The 20,065-nt window shown below is 46.8% G+C and overlaps 1 protein-coding gene across 2 annotated transcripts in view; it reads left to right on the top strand.

The window, feature by feature from the left end:
* Positions 1-5,291, top strand: part of RBM17 (RNA binding motif protein 17) — a 47,134-nt gene extending 41,843 nt beyond the window's left edge. For both annotated transcript variants that reach the window (XM_073652457.1, XM_073652458.1), the window contains exons 10-12: positions 355-453; positions 2,041-2,113; positions 4,642-5,291. In XM_073652457.1, the coding sequence (XP_073508558.1) occupies positions 355-453; positions 2,041-2,113; positions 4,642-4,739 (270 nt within the window). In that variant the 3' untranslated portion in view covers positions 4,740-5,291. The remainder of the gene's footprint in view (positions 1-354; positions 454-2,040; positions 2,114-4,641) is intronic.
* The last annotated feature ends 14,774 nt before the right edge of the window (positions 5,292-20,065 follow it).

Here is a 20,065-nt window from a genome sequence, read left to right as displayed (position 1 = left end):
CGCAGCAGGGCTGTGGAGTCGGTAAGCCAAACCTGCAACTTCTCAATTTCCCTGACTCCAGACTCCACAGCCCTGCCTCACTACTGAGCATGTACATAAAGTGCAGCACAGATTCATCTCAACTAAAAGCCGAGATCCTTAGATCAGGAACAGAACAGACATTTATAGGACATTTCATATCTTTCCCAAATTCTTATGAAAACATTTACAACACATCCTGCATTGTACTACTGCAATTTATTATATATTTTAGGAGTCAGTCCATTTTATACTGACTCCGACTCCACAGCCCTGATCTGCAGATTGTGAGGACATTGGGGTACAATCTTAACTCTTACACTAACTCTTTTGCAGAATATGGTGGGTTCAGGGGAGGTGGATGAAGATCTGGAGGCCGAAACAAAAGAAGAATGTGAGAAATATGGCAAAGTTGCAAAATGTGTCATTTTTGAGGTAAGAACAATGATTTATGTATTATTGAAGAATCCTTCTCAATAGGTCCACTATATAGATGTTAACAGTCCATTATCCTTTACATGATTCTGTTCATATTCATAATTACAGCTGGTCGTATTCTAGTAAACTACTGGTAAAGAGGCTATGTAAGATTAGCAAAACGTGGCTGCTTTCTTCCAGAAACTGCTCCACTCCTAACATGTGTGCACTCTTGTTTTGTCTATTTTAGGAAATATTAATAATCCTCATGAAAAAAGTTGCTGGAGCATCTTTACTTTAAACTGTATTGTGTCGTTCCTCTGTTATACCTCCTTGAAATGTAAAAATCACTTAGAGGGGTATTCCCATCTCCAAGATCTTATCCCAATATGTAGTAAGTGTAATAATAATATTAGCAAATACCTCCAATTATAAATGTAGTGTAGTTTTTATGATTTGCTATGTCTCTTTCCTCATGTGCAGGCATTGCAGGACCTTGGGTATCCATGGTTATGACCACTGATATAGTAACAGTTAGCTAGCTGCTAGTGGCCCTAACCATGGATACCCAAGGTCCTGCAATGCCTGCACATGAGGAAAGAGACATAGCAAATCAGAAAAACCACACTACATTTATGATTGGATGTATTTGCTAATATTATTTATTGGGATAGGATCTTGGAGATGGGAATACCCCTTTAACTACTACTTGTTACCATTTGCTGCAATCTGGCACGGTCAACACTGATTGGATATTACCAAAGTGTGAAGGGATCACCCCTCGTTCACTGAAAGCGCCCACTTGTCAATTTATTTGTTATTCCTCCTAGAAATGTATAGAGGAACAACACAAGGCACAGTTTTGCACAACCAGAATTTGATATGTGAAATATAATTTTTACTAGAACATATATGGCAGGAGAACTGATTGATCCTCTTAATTATTGGGGCTCAACAGCCATGTTTTTCTAATACTGGAAACCCCTTTCTTTATATTTTTTGTACCCAACCCTTTCGCTGACTGGTTCTCTCTTTTGACAAATCCTGGACTATAAAATCAAAAAACCTTAATACCTCCTTACCCGTGTTCTAAAAGTAAACACGTTGCGAAAATTTCTCAGCAATTTACATTAATTTGCTCTTTTTATGCAATTTTCTCCTTTAAAGGGGTATTCCATTTCCAAGATCCTAGCCTAATGTGTAATAATATTAGCAATTACGTACAATTAGAAATATAGTATAGTTCTTCTGATTCGCTATGTCGCTTACCCCATGTGCAGGGCATTGCAGAAGCTTAGGTATCCATTGTTACAATCATTAACAACTAGCTGTTGCTATATGAGTGGTCGTAACCAAGGATACCTAATCTACTGCAATGCCCTTCAGAATTCTTATGGGGTTCGGGTAACAAGTGAAGTGTGCATTTTTTTGTATGATTTTGAAACCTCACAATGAAGCAGATGAAAGTGGTTTTTACTTAATCTTATTGGTATCAGTAACGCTATTCTTATTGCTGTACAGAAAATGGCCAGACTCGCAAAGACATAATATGTGTATAACAGTGACTTCACAAGCTAACGGTCATAATGTTTTTCTTTTTATTAGATCCCCGGTACTCCAGACGAAGAGGCAGTGAGGATATTTTTGGAATTTGAGCGAGTGGAGTCCGCTATAAAAGGTACACTGGAAAGAGGCTCAAGTAATTGCCAAGCCAGCTATGGAGGCTACTTTTTACCTCTTAAGTGGATATCGGAAACAGGCCTAAGGGTGCAGCCACACTCTGCAACTGACGGTGTAGCAAAAATACTACCCACCCGCAAAGGGGCCAATGTATGCACAATTGTGAAACAAATTCTTGCAGAAATTTGCCAATGTGATGGGTGGAGTTTGGTTGCACATGCCCAGCTGCCATGTGTTACCCGAAGAGTGCCAGTGTTGCTGCTTGCATATTATGCTTATTGACCTTCTGCACCTGTTCTTGCAGCTTGTAACCACAGCAAGTAGAGGCAAAGTACAAAAATTAGTAGTTACTGTGGTTCAACCACAACATGCTCGGGCATCTAAACGTATTGTCTATAAAATTAAATGGCAGGAAAATAAACGCCCGTCTATTAATTCCTGATTCAAAACTGGGGAAATGGCAGAGGTTCGTGCACCATATATCATGTATACACCTCAATGTCCAGTTACTTATAGATGTATTTTACCACCAGACAATAGTGATCTTGGGTGCTGCAGCAAATCAAGTCAATTAAACTTGTGAAAGAGAAAAAAAGTGGCACTTGCCATCCCTTTAAAAGTTTTTTTTTTTTTTATTCAACGAAAGTTAAAACATGGATGCAGGAGAAATCGAACACATAATAGATGACTGCCATTTCGTGCATTCTTGCTCTTTAACGGGTTCCATTGAAGCGCAGGGAGGCGCGAAACAGCTGTCGTCCATTATGTGTTCAATTTCTCCTGTATCCATGCTTTAACTTTCGTTAAGCTTTTAATGGGTGGTGAGTGCCACTTTTTCTTTAACAAGTTTAAATCCAGATTCAATGCCCTTTACTCCTCACTTTGTAAATTCCTATAAATAAACATGTAAATATGATCAAAGGAAACCATGATTTTTGCTGTATACTGCAATATTGTTGTACTGAATATTGATTATATGTACAACTGCTCTTTAGCACTACTTTTTACTGTACTTTTTCCTTAGCATTTTCTTGCCTAATGTCATTCTGTCAACAAGACTTGCCCCCATGGTTTTTATCTACTTATTATAGGTCAGTGTAGCCCTATGGTGATCTAACTATTAGGAGGACGATATAAATGTAAATATAAAGCTTATTACATTACTAATTCCAGCAGACATTTACTCATTGCGTGGCTTTATTTTATATATTTTACAAGTTGCGTAAATGGTCCTGGGGTTGTTTTGATGCCTTTACACTCTGCAGCGTTATTTGATCACTATGTTAATTTCACACATTCTTATCGTTAGACATTCGGAGTGTTATTGGAGATGAGAACAATTAGAATTGCATTGCTTGGGAACAGGAGATGTAAGAGCAATCATGAGGAATTTTGATCACTTTTCATGCTTCGAATAGAATAGTGTCTGGATTTGGCTTGAAAATTACAAGCTAAAGTCTGTACCAGAATAATAGGGTATAGAACGGGAGCAGTTCTCATATGATGGGCGTATATCCCATGTAGACGTGCTGCTAATGGAGCTCTCTAAAAGGGTTACCTTCGCTAGTTTTTGTGACGGACACAATAGTGTGTACATTTCCACTGATGTCATTCCCACACGAGCTCACTTCTATCCACCCAGAGTGTGCGATCAGTCGTGTAAAATGTTTGCGTTCCCTCTGAAAGCATATTAGTGGATCTGGTGAGCTAGCTAAGCATTCTACATGTATTCCCTTTTCCATGGCATCCATAGTGTTGTGATACTTTATGGTCATGATAAATTGCCACTGTCACGTGACAAGAAGGCTTTTCCTGCTATTTTAAGAGATTTTCCCAAAAGCTGGCATAATAAAAATAACAATAACTCGTCTTTGAAATCCCTCGCTTGTCATCATCGGTCATGTATAGTGTCGGCGCAAAAATAGCTGGTGGCCATCATTGGAGAAGCAGCGATTGAATATTGGGGTATTTGAAAAGTGAGTTCTGGTCTTAAAATCCTGGACAACCCCTTTAATTGTATAAGACACATTGTCTGATGAAGATGATAATAGTGTTGTAGCATAGAACCACAGAGGATCCTAGGATAAATGCAGGCAGAAGGAGATGACCAGATAGAGATGACTAACCTGAACTTTTTCTTACTTGAACATTTGCTAAACTTTTTATTTTAGGCTTGCATTTCTTTAATACTTTATCTTAATAGTTGTTTGATAATCTCACCAGACACATGTACACATGAATGTTCGGCTTGGCTGATCATTCATATATTTTCACTGAACAGGTCGAAGAAAGCTGCTGCCAGACAACAGAGCAAGTGTGTCATAATGGTTGGGCAGTGTGAATTTAAACCTCTATCTCCGGACCTCCATTTGTTGGGGAAGAGTTGAGGCTCTCGTACACATTGTCAGACCAATCTGCTGATATCGGGGGGCTTCTGCTGACTGTCACTTAATGTGTCTTGGAGGTCTTTATTGTACATGAGATGCAGTCTGTTCTGATAAATGAAGATTTTTTCTTTTTCTCCAGCTGTGGTGGACCTCAACGGAAGATATTTTGGAGGTCGAATAGTGAAGGCCTGCTTCTACAACCTGGACAAATTCAGAACTTTGGACCTTGGAGAATAATTCTGACTGTAGTCCTATACTTTGAGGGGAGCAGTCTCCTCAGAGTGCTGTGGACCATGTATGTCATCTAATTTGATGTAAATTTATCACGTTTATTGTGATGAGGTTTTTTTCTTGTTTTTATAGTATAAAGAACCTTTTAAAACTGCACCAATCTTGTCTCTTTGTACTGTTCTCGCTCACCTTTTAATCCAGTTATGTGATTTTTGTCAAGATATTGCAAGATTTTCCTCTAAACTGTTTGTTTTTCTGCAGTTTTAATCCGTTTGTTTTGTCCAACTGATCTTGAATTTTTTTCATCCAAAAAAGAGTATTTATGGATGATATCACTGTACAAGATATTTTTTTAATGTCACCTTTACGTCTTAGATCTGCTCTGTGACCATTATCTATTATAGGAAAGAAAAATTAAAATCTAGCATTGCTCCCAGTATAATAGCGCCTTGTGCCAAGGGTTTTAGATTTGTAGCAATGTTTAGATACTTAAGTTGTGTATAAAACATTTTTGTTTTATATTTTTCATTTTCTAAATAAAGTTCTCACTTCATTGAACCTTTGGCCTCAATAATCCCAAAAAAGTTAGTATTTTACACAAAGTACAAAGGGAATTATGCAACACAAAGGACAATTCTAGAAAAATAACATCAACAAATGTGGAAATGAATAATAAAGTATTCTGGTTATTTAATGTGCTTATTCGTACAAGCATCCAATTCTAACTAAATTCTCTGAAAGTTTTATCAAATGAGATGATCCTAAAATAATCAATATATACTACATGAAGATAACGTATTGGGGCCCATTTCTTAATCGTATCCGGTGTATATAATCCGGCCCCTCGTTATTCATTCTGCCTTTACAAATAATTGTGAAAAAAATGGTTGATTCTATAGAGCTCACTGAATTTCAGCGTGGTTCTGTAATAGGACTCAACTAGTCAATTTGTGAAATTTCTTCCCTCCTGAGTATTCCACGATCAATTGTGAGTGCGATTATTGGAAAGTGGCTCCTCGGCCATGACGTGGCAGACCATATGATGTTAGAGCAGGGTCACCAAGTTCTGAGTAGCGTAGTGCATAAGTTGCCAAAACTCTGCTAACTCAACTATGCAAACCTCCTCTGGCAGCTTATGATGCTCTGCCTGTTATATCATCATCCATCCATCAATGATCGACCAAGCGGCACAGCAAAAAACTTGTTACTTGTGTAAGCTTTAACATTCACTCTCCAATAATGGCCATGCAGTCCTGTCACTGCGCTTTGACTTTCCATTTTTATTCCTATTATGATATTTGGGTTGAGAGCGGTGTCGCATGTTCAATTGTCTACAAAGTGCATGCTGCAACGTCAATGTGTCCCAATCAATCTGGTCGCAATTCGTTTGTACAAGAGCATAATGAATAACACAACTTCATCCATTTATGAATCAGTAGTGAGGACATAAGGTAATGAAATATTCAGAAGCTGTGAATAATCGCCTGGCACACAAATGGATTTGGTATTCCCTTATTTGTCCTTGTGTTTAATCAAGCTGGGGCTTTTTATTGATCGTAGTGTAAACTACTGTAAGAACAGGTATCCTTCACCTTTAATTGTTAATTTTGTCAAATCTGACAACTATTGAAATAGATGCTGGACTTTGGCTCAATCTGGGAATAGTAACAATCCCTTTAATCTACAAATTGAAGTCGATTACAAAGTGGAATTAAGCGCTTTGTACAAACATGCTTTATTCTAATGAAGATTTATGTTGTAAAGACTCAAATGGTTATTTCTACAATGAAGTACGTAATTCGGCTCCATTGAAATGAAAGCTAAATGTTTCCACATTTAAAAGATTATGAAGTTTTATTAGCAATGCGTTCAGCTTTATGCAACAGCCCCATTGAGAATGAATGGGGCGGCAGGTGCACTGCTACTCCATCTAATGGAGGGGATAAAAAGTACCCCGTTCTGCAGATCATGGCTGGAAGTTCTCGGATCTTGTTGGAACACGGTAGCTGCGTCATTTCTTACCGGGTACTGTAGATCCAACCCCATTCAAATGAATAGGGTGTAGATCTACAGTACCCCAGTTCCTGGTTGCGGCCACTATAGTTTTGATGGAGCTGCTGTTTTCTAGCAGCATCTGAGAGCTTCTGGCTAGTGCCAGTAATAGCTGATTGTTCCGAATGTCGCACCCCCATCGATCAGATATTGACAGCCATGGGGTGAGGAAACTTCTTTCTGGCCAAGGACCATTTGGATATTTAAGTCATCCTCCAGGGGCCGTACAAACTGTGCACTAACTCCGCCCACAAAGTATGTCCTGGCACTGGTATCAGGATATAATCTTTCACTGCATGCGTCTCAACGTTTAATAGTGAACACTGCGTGCGTGAGCTCAGAGCAAGAAGAATTTTAAAAGGCGGCAGGTGGCCATCAAAACAGCTGCTGGCCCAAGCACTATGGTCCCCAGGAATCTGCCCAGGGGCTGGAGAAAAGGTCATTGTGGGCTGTAAATGGCCCTTGGGCCTGAGAGTCCCAACCCCTGGCCTAGGCTAAGGATGGGCCATCAATAAAAAAGTAGTTGTCAGACCCTTTAACACTGCCTTTATTATCTTCATGTACAGCAAAATAAAAACACAGTACCTCTAGCTGGCACTAGGGGCAGATTTTCGTCAGGGGTTCTGAACAGCCTAAAAATAAACCATCAAAAAAAGGAGTTGCCATCCTCTTTAAACTTAGTTCACGGTATTGGAGAGTAAAGGGGCATTCAGCTGCTGATCACCTAACGAATGCGCAAAATGTTCATTTGGTGAAATGATCTTTTAGTTTGTCTTAAAGATCATCATTCTTGGCAGCACATCCGTCCTGTGTATGCTGCCGAGAACAATGACAGCGTATATGCACTGAACTATCTATTACTGATTGCCCTGTGCTCATCTGAAGTCTCTTCAGTTGTCTTTGACGCTGATTTTTTTTTTAAAAATGTTCAACGTAAAATAGTGGTAGCTTTCAAGCCGAAGCTGCCTGGAGAATGGACCGGTCCCTTCTTTTAGCAGCTTCATGGCTTTTGAACACTGGAGCTGTTAAAAATAAGATACAGAAGATGGAACAGAAGAACAGCAAGTTGTTTTGACACTGCTGTGCATATATTCATTGTTTTTAAAGTTTATTGAGCAATTTTTTGGCGGCTCGAGGTGGAATCTGCCTGAAAAAGACGTAAGTATATGCACCAAAAGTGAGTGATGGCAATCTGTGTACAGCGCCGCTAAAAATACCTGTACCATTTAAGCAACAATGAATAGGCAAATCCGCCATTTTTGGGTCACGTTGTGTTTAGACCTGACTCTTTCCGCACACTAGTTGATAGCGTGTACCCAGCGTTCATCTGGTAACAGCATAGTGAAGTCACATTAATAGCGCACAGCTCCTAGGTGTGATCTCTTCAGCGCTGGAAGTCATTAGCCGTACTCCTCTGCCATTAATTTCCTGAGAATCTGCTCGTTCCCAGAGGTGTTTCTCTAACTATAAATAACGAGAGAACATTGCGTTCACGTCCCTGTTGTAGAATAGATCTTCCTTACGTCTTGTTACTGATCTAGAATCAGAAAACAATATGTACCTCCATGACAAATTTATCTTGATGGGGACTTTGCCAATGAAAAATTGATTTACACCAGTTTTAGCATTTACAACTCCTGTGCATGACGGCATGGGGTTATTTCACATTGATTTTTATTTTAGCTGACTACAATATGTTGTGTAAAATATGTATTAACTTGTATTAAAGGGAACCTGTCGCCGGGTCATCCCAATATAAAGTATTGCCACCACCTTTACCGCCTCTTTTACAGTATTTTAAGAAAATGTATACGAGTCTCCAACCCCCACTGCATGGCCCCAAAAATATCTATATAATAGTCTTATCCCGTCTGTCTGTCTGTCCAGGAAATCCCGCATCGCTCATTGGTCCGTCTGCGGCCAATCAGCGACGCGGGCTTTCAGAAAAAGATTGCGGCCGTTAGCGGCTCATCTGCAGGACGGAGGTCAGCGGCGATGCAGCGTGGAGATGACTGGCGCGAGGCGCTCATCTCCCCGATGCTGGCAGCACAAGTACCCCGACAGGTGGCGCCGCTCACCTCCATGCGGCTAACATCGGGAGATCAGCGGCTTGGCCCGCTGATCTCCGGAGGGCAAGTGTGAACGGAGGACCGGGGAGCGGCGCCGCCGGTCGGGATGCTTCTGCTGCGAGTAGCCGCTCATCTCCCGGCTTCTCGCAGCAGAAGGAGCCGCACAAGCAGCGCCGCTCCCCGGTCCTCACTAATACGACGCTGATTGGTCGCGGTCGACGCCCGCAACCAATCAGCGAGATTGGCGCAAAATTTAAACCGCTCTGCTGATTAGTCGCGGCCGCCAGCCGACCGCGACCAATCAGCGAGATTGGCGCCAAATGTAAACAACGCTCTGCTGATTGGTCGCGGCCGCCAGCCGACCGCGACCAATCAGCGAGATTGGCGCCAAATTTAAACAACGCTCTGCTGATTGGTCGCGACTAATCAGCGATTTTATAGTCAAATTTAAACAAGCTCTCCGGTCCTCACTAACACAGTTCACTGATTGGTCGCGGGTGGCGGCCGCAACCAATCACGATATTGCCGCCAAATTTAAACACCGTTTTGCTGCTTGGTCGCGGTTGCCCGCCGCAAGCAATCAGCGATTTTGGCGGCAAATTTAAACAACGTTCTACTGATTGCGCCCGGTCGGCCGCATACATATTCTAGAATACCCGATGCGTTAGAATCGGGCCACCATCTAGTCTTTGATAATGCCTCATTATTGTGTGGTCCGGTCTGGTGGGCATCTCTGGTCTTGATCCACCACCTCCTCTCTGGTCGTAAACGCCGTCCTCATTCTCTGCTTCACGTGGATTACGCGCCCCACGTCATCCACACAGTGTCCTGCAATCGCTCTCCTGCGCAGGCGCACTTCTCTTTTTTTGGGAACACTGTAAACATTTTGGTAATAGCTCTATTAATGGCAACACATGATTTAGAATAAGATACTATGTTTTCCCATCTCATGAAGTGGTGGCATATGTCTAGGATGGAATGAAAGGGCTGTGGCACTCAGTCAGCACTGCGGTCGACTCACATTGGCACCCAGCCGCTGGTAAAAGAATCAGCCAGGAAAATTGACGTGCTACGTATTTGCCGTTTATGGATTTTCCCTGTCGAACTTTTCTGCAACAAAAAACACACAATTTAGTGTCATTGTGCGCTGTGGATTTTGCTGTGTACAAGTCTTGTGGATTTACCCTATAACAGAAGACATCCCTTATGTAAGATCCTGAATCCAGTGAATAAATAGGCATTTCCACTATTAGTGGAGTCAGGATAAAATGTAAGGGAGCAGGATGCACAGCACACAGACACCCAAGTATTGCAATCTCTGTTCCCAGTAGGATTTACAGCCCCTGTCGCACCATTTCCTATTACATCCCCCACAAGGTGCATCCCTAGTAATTCTGCTACTGATGTGTAACTACAGTACAAAGTCTACACTTCCTTGTGTCTGGCTGAGCTGCTTCCTTGAAGTGACGTGTGAGGGTAGATTGCCCATATTTGTCCATTTCCTGAATTCTCAGAGATTCCTCCTGTCCAGCCTGCTGCAGACTTCCTCCATCAGTGGCTATCTGTAAGGCTACATCCTGACCTCTGACCTCAACTATGGCTAATCCCAGAGGTAAGAACACAAGAGGGGGTGCCCACCCTTCACTGGGCGGTGCAGATGTCATGGCTGAGAGGGAGTGGTACTGCTGCTTGGAAGGGGTGCACACAGCATAGCCCCCATACATGCAGTGTGAGGAATCACTAGGGCACAGCTGTGCTAAGATGGGATTTGTGTCCTTTATTGCATTTATGCAAAATTGCACCATAGGAAGCGGAACTTTAATAGAAATAAACATTATACTTAATTCAGGCTATTCAGATATTTCCTGAACTCTGAATATTATGCTGGAGTCTCTTACACTGTATATGGGCAATGTTTGATGATAAGCCTCATAGTTTGGCTGTGCCAGGCTTCATTTTTGTGATTTTTAGCTATGTTGTTCAGAAGCAGTAAATGCTTCTTATGTGTGCGATTATCTGGTCGCTCCTGATGTGTGCAGGGATGTGGTCTCTCCTGATGTGTGTGAAGATCAGGTCGCTTCTGATGTGTGCGAGGATCTGGTCACTCCTGATGCGTGTGACGATGTGATCGCTCCTGATGTGTGCGAGGATCTGGTCGCTCCTTATGTGTGCGAGGATCTGGTCGCTCCTGATGTGTGCAGGGATGTGGTCTCTCCTGATGTGTGTGAAGATCAGGTCGCTTCTGATGTGTGCGAGGATCTGGTCGCTCCTGATGTGTGTGACGATGTGATCGCTCCTGATGTGTGCGAGGATCTGGTCGCTCCTGATGTGTGCGAGGATCTGGTCGCTCCTGATGTGTGCAGGGATGTTGTCTCTCCTGATGTGTGTGAAGATCAGGTCGCTTCTGATGTGTGCGAGGATCTGGTCACTCCTGATGTGTGCGAGGATCTTGTCACTCCTTATGTGTGCGAGGATCTGGTCGCTCCTTATGTGTGCGAAGATCTGGTCACTTCTGATATGGGTGAGGATCTGGTCGCTCCTGATGTGTGCAAGGTTCTGGTCACTCCTTATGTGTGCAAGAATCTGGTCGCTCCTGATGTGTGCGAGGATCTGGTTGCTCCTAATGTGTGCGAGGATCTGGTTGCTCCTGATGTGTGCGGGGATCTGGTTGCACCTTATGTGTGCAGGGATCTGGTCCCTTCTGATGTGTGCGGGGATCTGGTCCCTTCTGATGTGTGCGGGGATCTGGTCCCTTCTGATGTGTGCGGGGATCTGGTCCCTCCTGATGTGTGCGAAGATCTGGTTGCTCCTAATGTGTTGGAGGATCTGGTTTCTCCTTATGTGTGCAAGGATCTGATCACTCCTGATGTGTGCGGGGATCTAGTCACTCTTGATGTGTGCGAGGATGTGGTCCCTCCTGATGTGTGCGGGGATCTGGTCACTCCTGATGTGTGCGGGGATCTGGTCACTCCTGATGTGTGTGAGGATTTGGCCGTTCCTGATGTGTGCGCAAATCTGGTCGCTTCTGATGTGTGCGAGGATCCGGTCGCTCCTGATGTGTGCGAGAATCTGGTCACTCCTGATGTGTGCGAGAATCTGGTCGCTCCTGATGTGTGCGAAGATCCGATCGCTTCTCATGTGGGTGAGGATCTGGTCACTCCTGATGTGTGCGGGGATCTGGTCCCTTCTGATGTGTGCGGGGATCTGGTCCCTTCTGATGTGTGCGGGGATCTGGTCCCTCCTGATGTGTGCGAAGATCTGGTTGCTCCTTATGTGTTGGAGGATCTGGTTTCTCCTTATGTGTGCGAGGATCTGGTCGCTCCTTATGTGTGCGAGAATCTGGTCACTCCTGATGTGTGCGGGGATCTAATCACTCTTGATGTGTGCGAGGATGTGGTCCCTCCTGATGTGTGCGGGGATCTGGTCACTCCTGATGTGTGCGGGGATCTGGTCACTCCTGATGTGTGTGAGGATTTGGTCGTTCCTGATGTGTGCGCAAATCTGGTCGCTCCTGATGTGTGCGAGGATCCGGTCGCTCCTGATGTGTGCGAAGATCCGATCGCTTCTCATGTGGGTGAGGATCTGGTCACTCCTGATGTGTGCGAGGATCTGGTCGCTCCTGATGTGGGCGAGGATCTGGTCGTTCCTGATGTGTGCGGGGATCTGGTCGCTCCTGATGTGTGCGAAGATCTGGTCGCTCCTGATGTGTGCGAGGATCTGGTCGCTCCTGATGTGTGCGAGGATCTGGTCGCTCCTTATGTGTGCGATTATCTGGTCGCTCCTGATGTGTGCAGGGATGTGGTCTCTCCTGATGTGTGTGAAGATCAGGTCGCTTCTGATGTGTGCGAGGATCTGGTCACTCCTGATGTGTGCGAGGATCTTGTCACTCCTTATGTGTGCGAGGATCTGGTCGCTCCTTATGTGTGCGAAGATCTGGTCACTTCTGATATGGGTGAGGATCTGGTCGCTCCTGATGTGTGCAAGGTTCTGGTCGCTCCTGATGTGTGCGAGGATCTGGTTGCTCCTGATGTGTGCGAGGATCTGGTTGCTCCTAATGTGTGCAGGGATCTGATCCCTTCTGATGTGTGCGGGGATCTGGTCCCTCCTGATGTGTGCGGGGATCTGGTCCCTCCTGATGTGTGCGAAGATCTGGTTGCTCCTAATGTGTTGGAGGATCTGGTTTCTCCTTATGTGTGCGAGGATCTGGTCGCTCCTTATGTGTGCGAGAATCTGGTCACTCCTGATGTGTGCGGGGATCTGGTCGCTCCTTATGTGTGCTTGGATCTGGTCGCTCCTGATGTGTGTGAAGATCTGGTCGCTCCTGATGTGTGTGAAGATCTGGTTGCTCCTGATGTGTTTGAGAATCTGGTCGCTCCTTATGTGTGCGAAGATCTTTTCACTTCTGATGTGTGCAGGGATCTGGTCGCTCCTGATGTGTGCAGAGATCTGGTCGCTCCTTATGAGTGCGAGGATCTGGTCACTCTTTATATGTGCGGGGATTTGGTCGCTCCTGATGTGTGCGAGGTCTGGTCGCTCCTGATGTGTGCGGGGATCTGGTCACTCCTTATGTGTACGAGGATCAGGTCGCTTCTGATGTGTGCGAGGATCTGGTCGCTCCTGATGTGTGCGAGGATCTGGTCGCTCCTTATGTGTGCGAGGATCTGGTCGCTCCTGATGTGTGCAGGGATGTGGTCTCTCCTGATGTGTGTGAAGATCAGGTCGCTTCTGATGTGTGCGAGGATCTGGTCACTCCTGATGTGTGCGAGGATCTTGTCACTCCTTATGTGTGCGAGGATCTGGTCGCTCCTTATGTGTGCGAAGATCTGGTCACTTCTGATATGGGTGAGGATCTGGTCGCTCCTGATGTGTGCAAGGTTCTGGTCACTCCTTATGTGTGCAAGAATCTGGTCGCTCCTGATGTGTGCGAGGATCTGGTTGCTCCTAATGTGTGCGAGGATCTGGTTGCACCTTATGTGTGCAGGGATCTGGTCCCTTCTGATGTGTGCGGGGATCTGGTCCCTTCTGATGTGTGCGGGGATCTGGTCCCTTCTGATGTGTGCGGGGATCTGGTCCCTCCTGATGTGTGCGAAGATCTGGTTGCTCCTAATGTGTTGGAGGATCTGGTTTCTCCTTATGTGTGCAAGGATCTGGTCACTCCTGATGTGTGCGGGGATCTAGTCACTCTTGATGTGTGCGAGGATGTGGTCCCTCCTGATGTGTGCGGGGATCTGGTCACTCCTGATGTGTGCGGGGATCTGGTCACTCCTGATGTGTGTGAGGATTTGGCCGTTCCTGATGTGTGCGCAAATCTGGTCGCTTCTGATGTGTGCGAGGATCCGGTCGCTCCTGATGTGTGCGAGAATCTGGTCACTCCTGATGTGTGCGAGAATCTGGTCGCTCCTGATGTGTGCGAAGATCCGATCGCTTCTCATGTGGGTGAGGATCTGGTCACTCCTGATGTGTGCGAGGATCTGGTCGCTCCTGATGTGGGCGAGGATCTGGTCGTTCCTGATGTGTGCGGGGATCTGGTCGCTCCTGATGTGTGTGAAGATCTGGTCGCTCCTGATGTGTGTGTGAGGATCCGGTCCCTCCTGATGTGTGTGAGGATCCGGTCCCTCCTGATGTGTGCGGGGATCTGGTCACTCCTTATGTGTACGAGGATCTGGTCGCTGCTGATGTGTGCGAAGATCTGGTCTCTCCTGATGTGTGCGAGGATCTGGTCGCTCCTGATGTGGGCGAGGATCTGGTCGCTCCTGATGTATGCTTGGATCTGGTCGCTCCTTATGTGTGCTTGGATCTGGTCGCTCCTGATGTGTGTGAAGATCTGGTCGCTCCTGATGTGTGTGAAGATCTGGTTGCTCCTGATGTGTTTGAGAATCTGGTCGCTCCTTATGTGTGCGAAGATCTTTTCACTTCTGATGTGTGCAGGGATCTGGTCGCTCCTGATTTGTGCAGAGATCTGGTCGCTTCTGATGTGTGCGAGGATCTGGTCACTCCTGATGTGTGCGAGGATCTTGTCACTCCTTATGTGTGCGAGGATCTGGTCGCTCCTTATGTGTGCGAAGATCTGGTCACTTCTGATATGGGTGAGGATCTGGTCGCTCCTGATGTGTGCAAGGTTCTGGTCGCTCCTGATGTGTGCGAGGATCTGGTTGCTCCTAATGTGTGCGAGGATCTGGTTGCTCCTGATGTGTGCGGGGATCTGGTTGCACCTTATGTGTGCAGGGATCTGGTCCCTTCTGATGTGTGCGGGGATCTGGTCCCTTCTGATGTGTGCGGGGATCTGGTCCCTCCTGATGTGTGCGAAGATCTGGTTGCTCCTAATGTGTTGGAGAATCTGGTCACTCCTGATGTGTGCGGGGATCTAGTCACTCTTGATGTGTGCGAGGATGTGGTCCCTCCTGATGTGTGCGGGGATCTGGTCACTCCTGATGTGTGCGGGGATCTGGTCACTCCTGATGTGTGTGAGGATTTGGTCGTTCCTGATGTGTGCGCAAATCTGGTCGCTCCTGATGTGTGTGTGAGGATCCGGTCCCTCCTGATGTGTGCGGGGATCTGGTCACTCCTTATGTGTATGAGGATCTGGTCGCTGCTGATGTGTGCGAAGATCTGGTCTCTCCTGATGTGTGCGAGGATCTGGTCGCTCCTGATGTGGGCGAGGATCTGGTCGCTCCTGATGTATGCTTGGATCTGGTCGCTCCTTATGTGTGCTTGGATCTGGTCGCTCCTGATGTGTGTGAAGATCTGGTCGCTCCTGATGTGTGTGAAGATCTGGTTGCTCCTGATGTGTTTGAGAATCTGGTCGCTCCTTATGTGTGCGAAGATCTTTTCACTTCTGATGTTTGCAGGGATCTGGTCGCTCCTGATGTGTGCAGAGATCTGGTCGCTTCTGATGTGTGCGAGGATCTGGTCACTCCTGATGTGTGCGAGGATCTTGTCACTCCTTATGTGTGCGAGGATCTGGTCGCTCCTGATGTGTGCGAAGATCTGGTCACTTCTGATATGGGTGAGGATCTGGTCGCTCCTGATGTGTGCAAGGTTCTGGTCGCTCCTGATGTGTGCGAGGATCTGGTTGCTCCTAATGTGTGCGAGGATCTGGTTGCTCCTGATGTGTGCGGGGATCTGGTTGCACCTTATGTGTGCAGGGATCTGGTCCCTTCTGATGTGTGCGGGGATCTGGTCCCTTCTGATGTGTGCGGGGATCTGGTCCCTCCTGATGTGTGCGAAGATCTGGTTGCTCCTAATGTGTTGGAGGATCTGGTTTCTCCTTATGTGTGCGAGGATCTGGTCGCTCCTTATGTGTGCGAGAATCTGGTCACTCATGATGTGTGCGGGGATCTAGTCACTCTTGATGTGTGCGAGGATGTGGTCCCTCCTGATGTGTGCGGGGATCTGGTCACTCCTGATGTGTGCGGGGATCTGGTCACTCCTGATGTGTGTGAGGATTTGGTCGTTCCTGATGTGTGCGCAAATCTGGTCGCTCCTGATGTGTGCGAGGATCCGGTCGCTCCTGATGTGTGCGAAGATCCGATCGCTTCTCATGTGGGTGAGGATCTGGTCACTCCTGATGTGTGCGAGGATCTGGTCGCTCCTGATGTGGGCGAGGATCTGGTCGTTCCTGATGTGGGCGAGGATCTGGTCGTTCCTGATGTGTGCGGGGATCTGGTCGCTCCTGATGTGTGCGAAGATCTGGTCGCTCCTGATGTGTGCGAGGATCTGGTCGCTCCTGATGTGTGCGAGGATCTGGTCGCTCCTTATGTGTGCGATTATCTGGTCGCTCCTGATGTGTGCAGGGATGTGGTCTCTCCTGATGTGTGTGAAGATCAGGTCGCTTCTGATGTGTGCGAGGATCTGGTCACTCCTGATGTGTGCGAGGATCTTGTCACTCCTTATGTGTGCGAGGATCTGGTCGCTCCTTATGTGTGCGAAGATCTGGTCACTTCTGATATGGGTGAGGATCTGGTCGCTCCTGATGTGTGCGAGGATCTGGTCGCTCCTGATGTGTGCGAGGATCTGGTTGCTCCTAATGTGTGCGAGGATCTGGTTGCTCCTGATGTGTGCGGGGATCTGGTTGCACCTTATGTGTGCAGGGATCTGGTCCCTTCTGATGTGTGCGGGGATCTGGTCCCTTCTGATGTGTGCGGGGATCTGGTCCCTCCTGATGTGTGCGAAGATCTGGTTGCTCCTAATGTGTTGGAGGATCTGGTTTCTCCTTATGTGTGCGAGGATCTGGTCGCTCCTTATGTGTGCGAGAATCTGGTCACTCCTGATGTGTGCGGGGATCTAGTCACTCTTGATGTGTGCGAGGATGTGGTCCCTCCTGATGTGTGCGGGGATCTGGTCACTCCTGATGTGTGCGGGGATCTGGTCACTCCTGATGTGTGTGAGGATTTGGTCGTTCCTGATGTGTGCGCAAATCTGGTCGCTCCTGATGTGTGCGAGGATCCGGTCGCTCCTGATGTGTGCGAGAATCTGGTCACTCCTGATGTGTGCGAGAATCTGGTCGCTCCTGATGTGTGCGAAGATCCTATCGCTTCTCATGTGGGTGAGGATCTGGTCGCTCCTGATGTGGGCGAGGATCTGGTCGTTCCTGATGTGTGCGGGGATCTGGTCGCTCCTGATGTGTGTGAAGATCTGGTCACTCCTGATGTGTGTGTGAAGATCTGGTTGCTCCTGATGTGTGTGAGGATCCGGTCCCTCCTGATGTGTACGAGGATCTGGTCGCTGCTGATGTGTGCGGGGATCTGGTCGCTCCTGATGTGTGCGAGGTCTGGTCGCTCCTGATGTGTGCGAGGTCTGGTCGCTCCTGATGTGTGCGGGGATCTGGTCGCTCCTGATGTGTGCGGGGATCTGGTCACTCCTTATGTGTACGAGGATCTGGTCGCTGATGATGTGTGTGAAGATCTGGTCGCTCCTGATGTGTGTGAAGATCTGGTTGCTCCTGATGTGTTTGAGAATCTGGTCGCTCCTTATGTGTGCGAAGATCTTTTCACTTCTGATGTGTGCAGGGATCTGGTCGCTCCTGATGTGTGCAGAGATCTGGTCGCTCCTTATGAGTGCGAGGATTTGGTCGCTCCTGATGTGTGCGAGGTCTGGACGCTCCTGATGTGTGCGGGGATCTGGTCACTCCTTATGTGTACGAGGAACTGGTCGCTGATGATGTGTGCGAGGATCTGGTCGCTCCTGATGTGTGTGACGATGTGATCGCTCCTGATGTGTGCGAGGATCTGGTCGCTCCTTATGTGTGCTTGGATCTGGTCGCTCCTGATGTGTGTGAAGATCTGGTCGCTCCTGATGTGTGTGAAGATCTGGTTGCTCCTGATGTGTTTGAGAATCTGGTCGCTCCTTATGTGTGCGAAGATCTTTTCACTTCTGATGTGTGCAGGGATCTGGTCGCTCCTGATGTGTGCAAAGATCTGGTCGCTCCCTATGAGTGCGAGGATCTGGTCACTCTTTATGTGTGCGGGGATCTGGTTGCTCCTGATGTGTGTGAGGATCTGGTCGCTCCTGATGTGTGCGGGGATCTGGTCACTCCTTATGTGTACGAGGATCTGGTCGCTGATGATGTGTGCGAGGATCTGGTCGCTCCTGATGTGTGTGACGATGTGATCGCTCCTGATGTGTGCGAGGATCTGGTCGCTCCTGATGTGTGCGAGGATCTGGTCGCTCCTGATGTGTGCGAGGATCTGGTCTCTCCTGATGTGTGCGAGGATCTGGTCGCTCCTGATGTGTGCGAGGATCTGGTCGCTCCTGATGTGTGCGAAGGATCTGGTCGCTACTGATGGGTGCGAGGATCTGGTCGCTCCTGATGTGTGCGAAGATCTTGACGCTTTTGATGTGTACCAGCTTCTGGTCGCTCTTGGTATGTGTGAGGATCTGGTCACACCTGATCACTCTGTTTTCTGTTTTAGGAATTAATTACTTGCATTTTCCAGTGAATAACAACTGTTCCTCCGTTATTCCTCCTGGACGTGCTTGAGGTTACCATTGTTCTTGCCAATAGGTCGTGTGCTTACACTATCTGATATTGTGTGAGCTGATTGGATGATGTAACAGTATGGAGGGACACCAGAGTGATGTCAGCCCTTTACTAACATTTGTGGCAGACATTCCTAGAAATGTGATTACATTAAGAAAATGAAACAATGAATAAACTGAGGTGTCACAGGGGCGGACACCCTTATGATGTGTTACAACCTATGGTTTGTTTATGACAAGCGTGAGTTTTATTGCAGCAAAGCGTTTATGGAGAAACCCAAGTTATGTCCTTTACATCACTCTCTTTCTGTGTCAAATGGTTATCTTCATCTTTTGCCTTTCAGGGTCCAGACAGGAATAACTGCTTCTACGTCCCAGCCACCACCAGAGGGTTACAAATTAGACGAATGCAGCTGCGATTCACTGATTGCACAACCCGCATAGACATGAATGGGAATTAGGAAAAGAGCTCAGAAGAACAACTCTTTCTGTAAGGCCATGTTCACATGTTCAGTATTTGGCCAGAATTTTACCTCAGTATTTGTAAGCCAACGCCAGGAGTGGAACAATCAGAGGAAAAGTTTTAGGGTCCTCTGCGTTCAGGCAGCCGTTCAGTGGCTCAGTCAAAGCTTATGTCCGAAGACACCCCCAGCAAAATGAGATTCGGGCGTATGTGCCGACAGGGCCATAGACTATAATGGTGCCGACAGAGCGAACATGCACCATTTTCATGCGTATACGTCTACTGGAGGCGGACCCTCAGATGTAGTATACTGCTCCTGCGTATCCACCTGCAGTAGGCGTATACACCCAAAAATGATGCATGTCAGAGCGCATGTTCGCTCTGTCGGCACCATTATAGTCTGTGGCCCGTCTGAGCATACACTTGAATCCTGTTTTGCTGGGGTGGGGATTTGGACGCAACCCCAACGGGACCCGCAAACCTGCAGAAAAGCTCAATGTGAAAGCACCCATACAAATTCGGATGTAAAATACTGACCAAATACTGAACATGTGAACGTGGCCTAACTCTCAGGATCTTTGTAGCCTTTGATGGCTGGGACATAGAAGCAGTTATTCCCGTTCTAGTCATAGAAGGCAGAGATAGGAAAAATTCTTTACTGAAAATGAGACACCTAGACATGCAACACTAAGCAATACACTTCAGTCCATGAAAGCACGCTGCAATACTCTGATGTGATGCAGAGGCCATCTCTTACCACTCCCTGTCTA

Source organism: Phyllobates terribilis, unplaced genomic scaffold (genome assembly GCF_046119375.1).
Source record: "Phyllobates terribilis strain yellow unplaced genomic scaffold, ASM4611937v1 Scaffold_11__3_contigs__length_659146591, whole genome shotgun sequence".
NCBI classification, from domain to species: Eukaryota; Metazoa; Chordata; class Amphibia; order Anura; family Dendrobatidae; genus Phyllobates; species Phyllobates terribilis.
The sequence above is the reverse complement of the archived record's forward strand: the minus strand, read 5'-3'. Positions and strand labels throughout refer to the sequence as shown.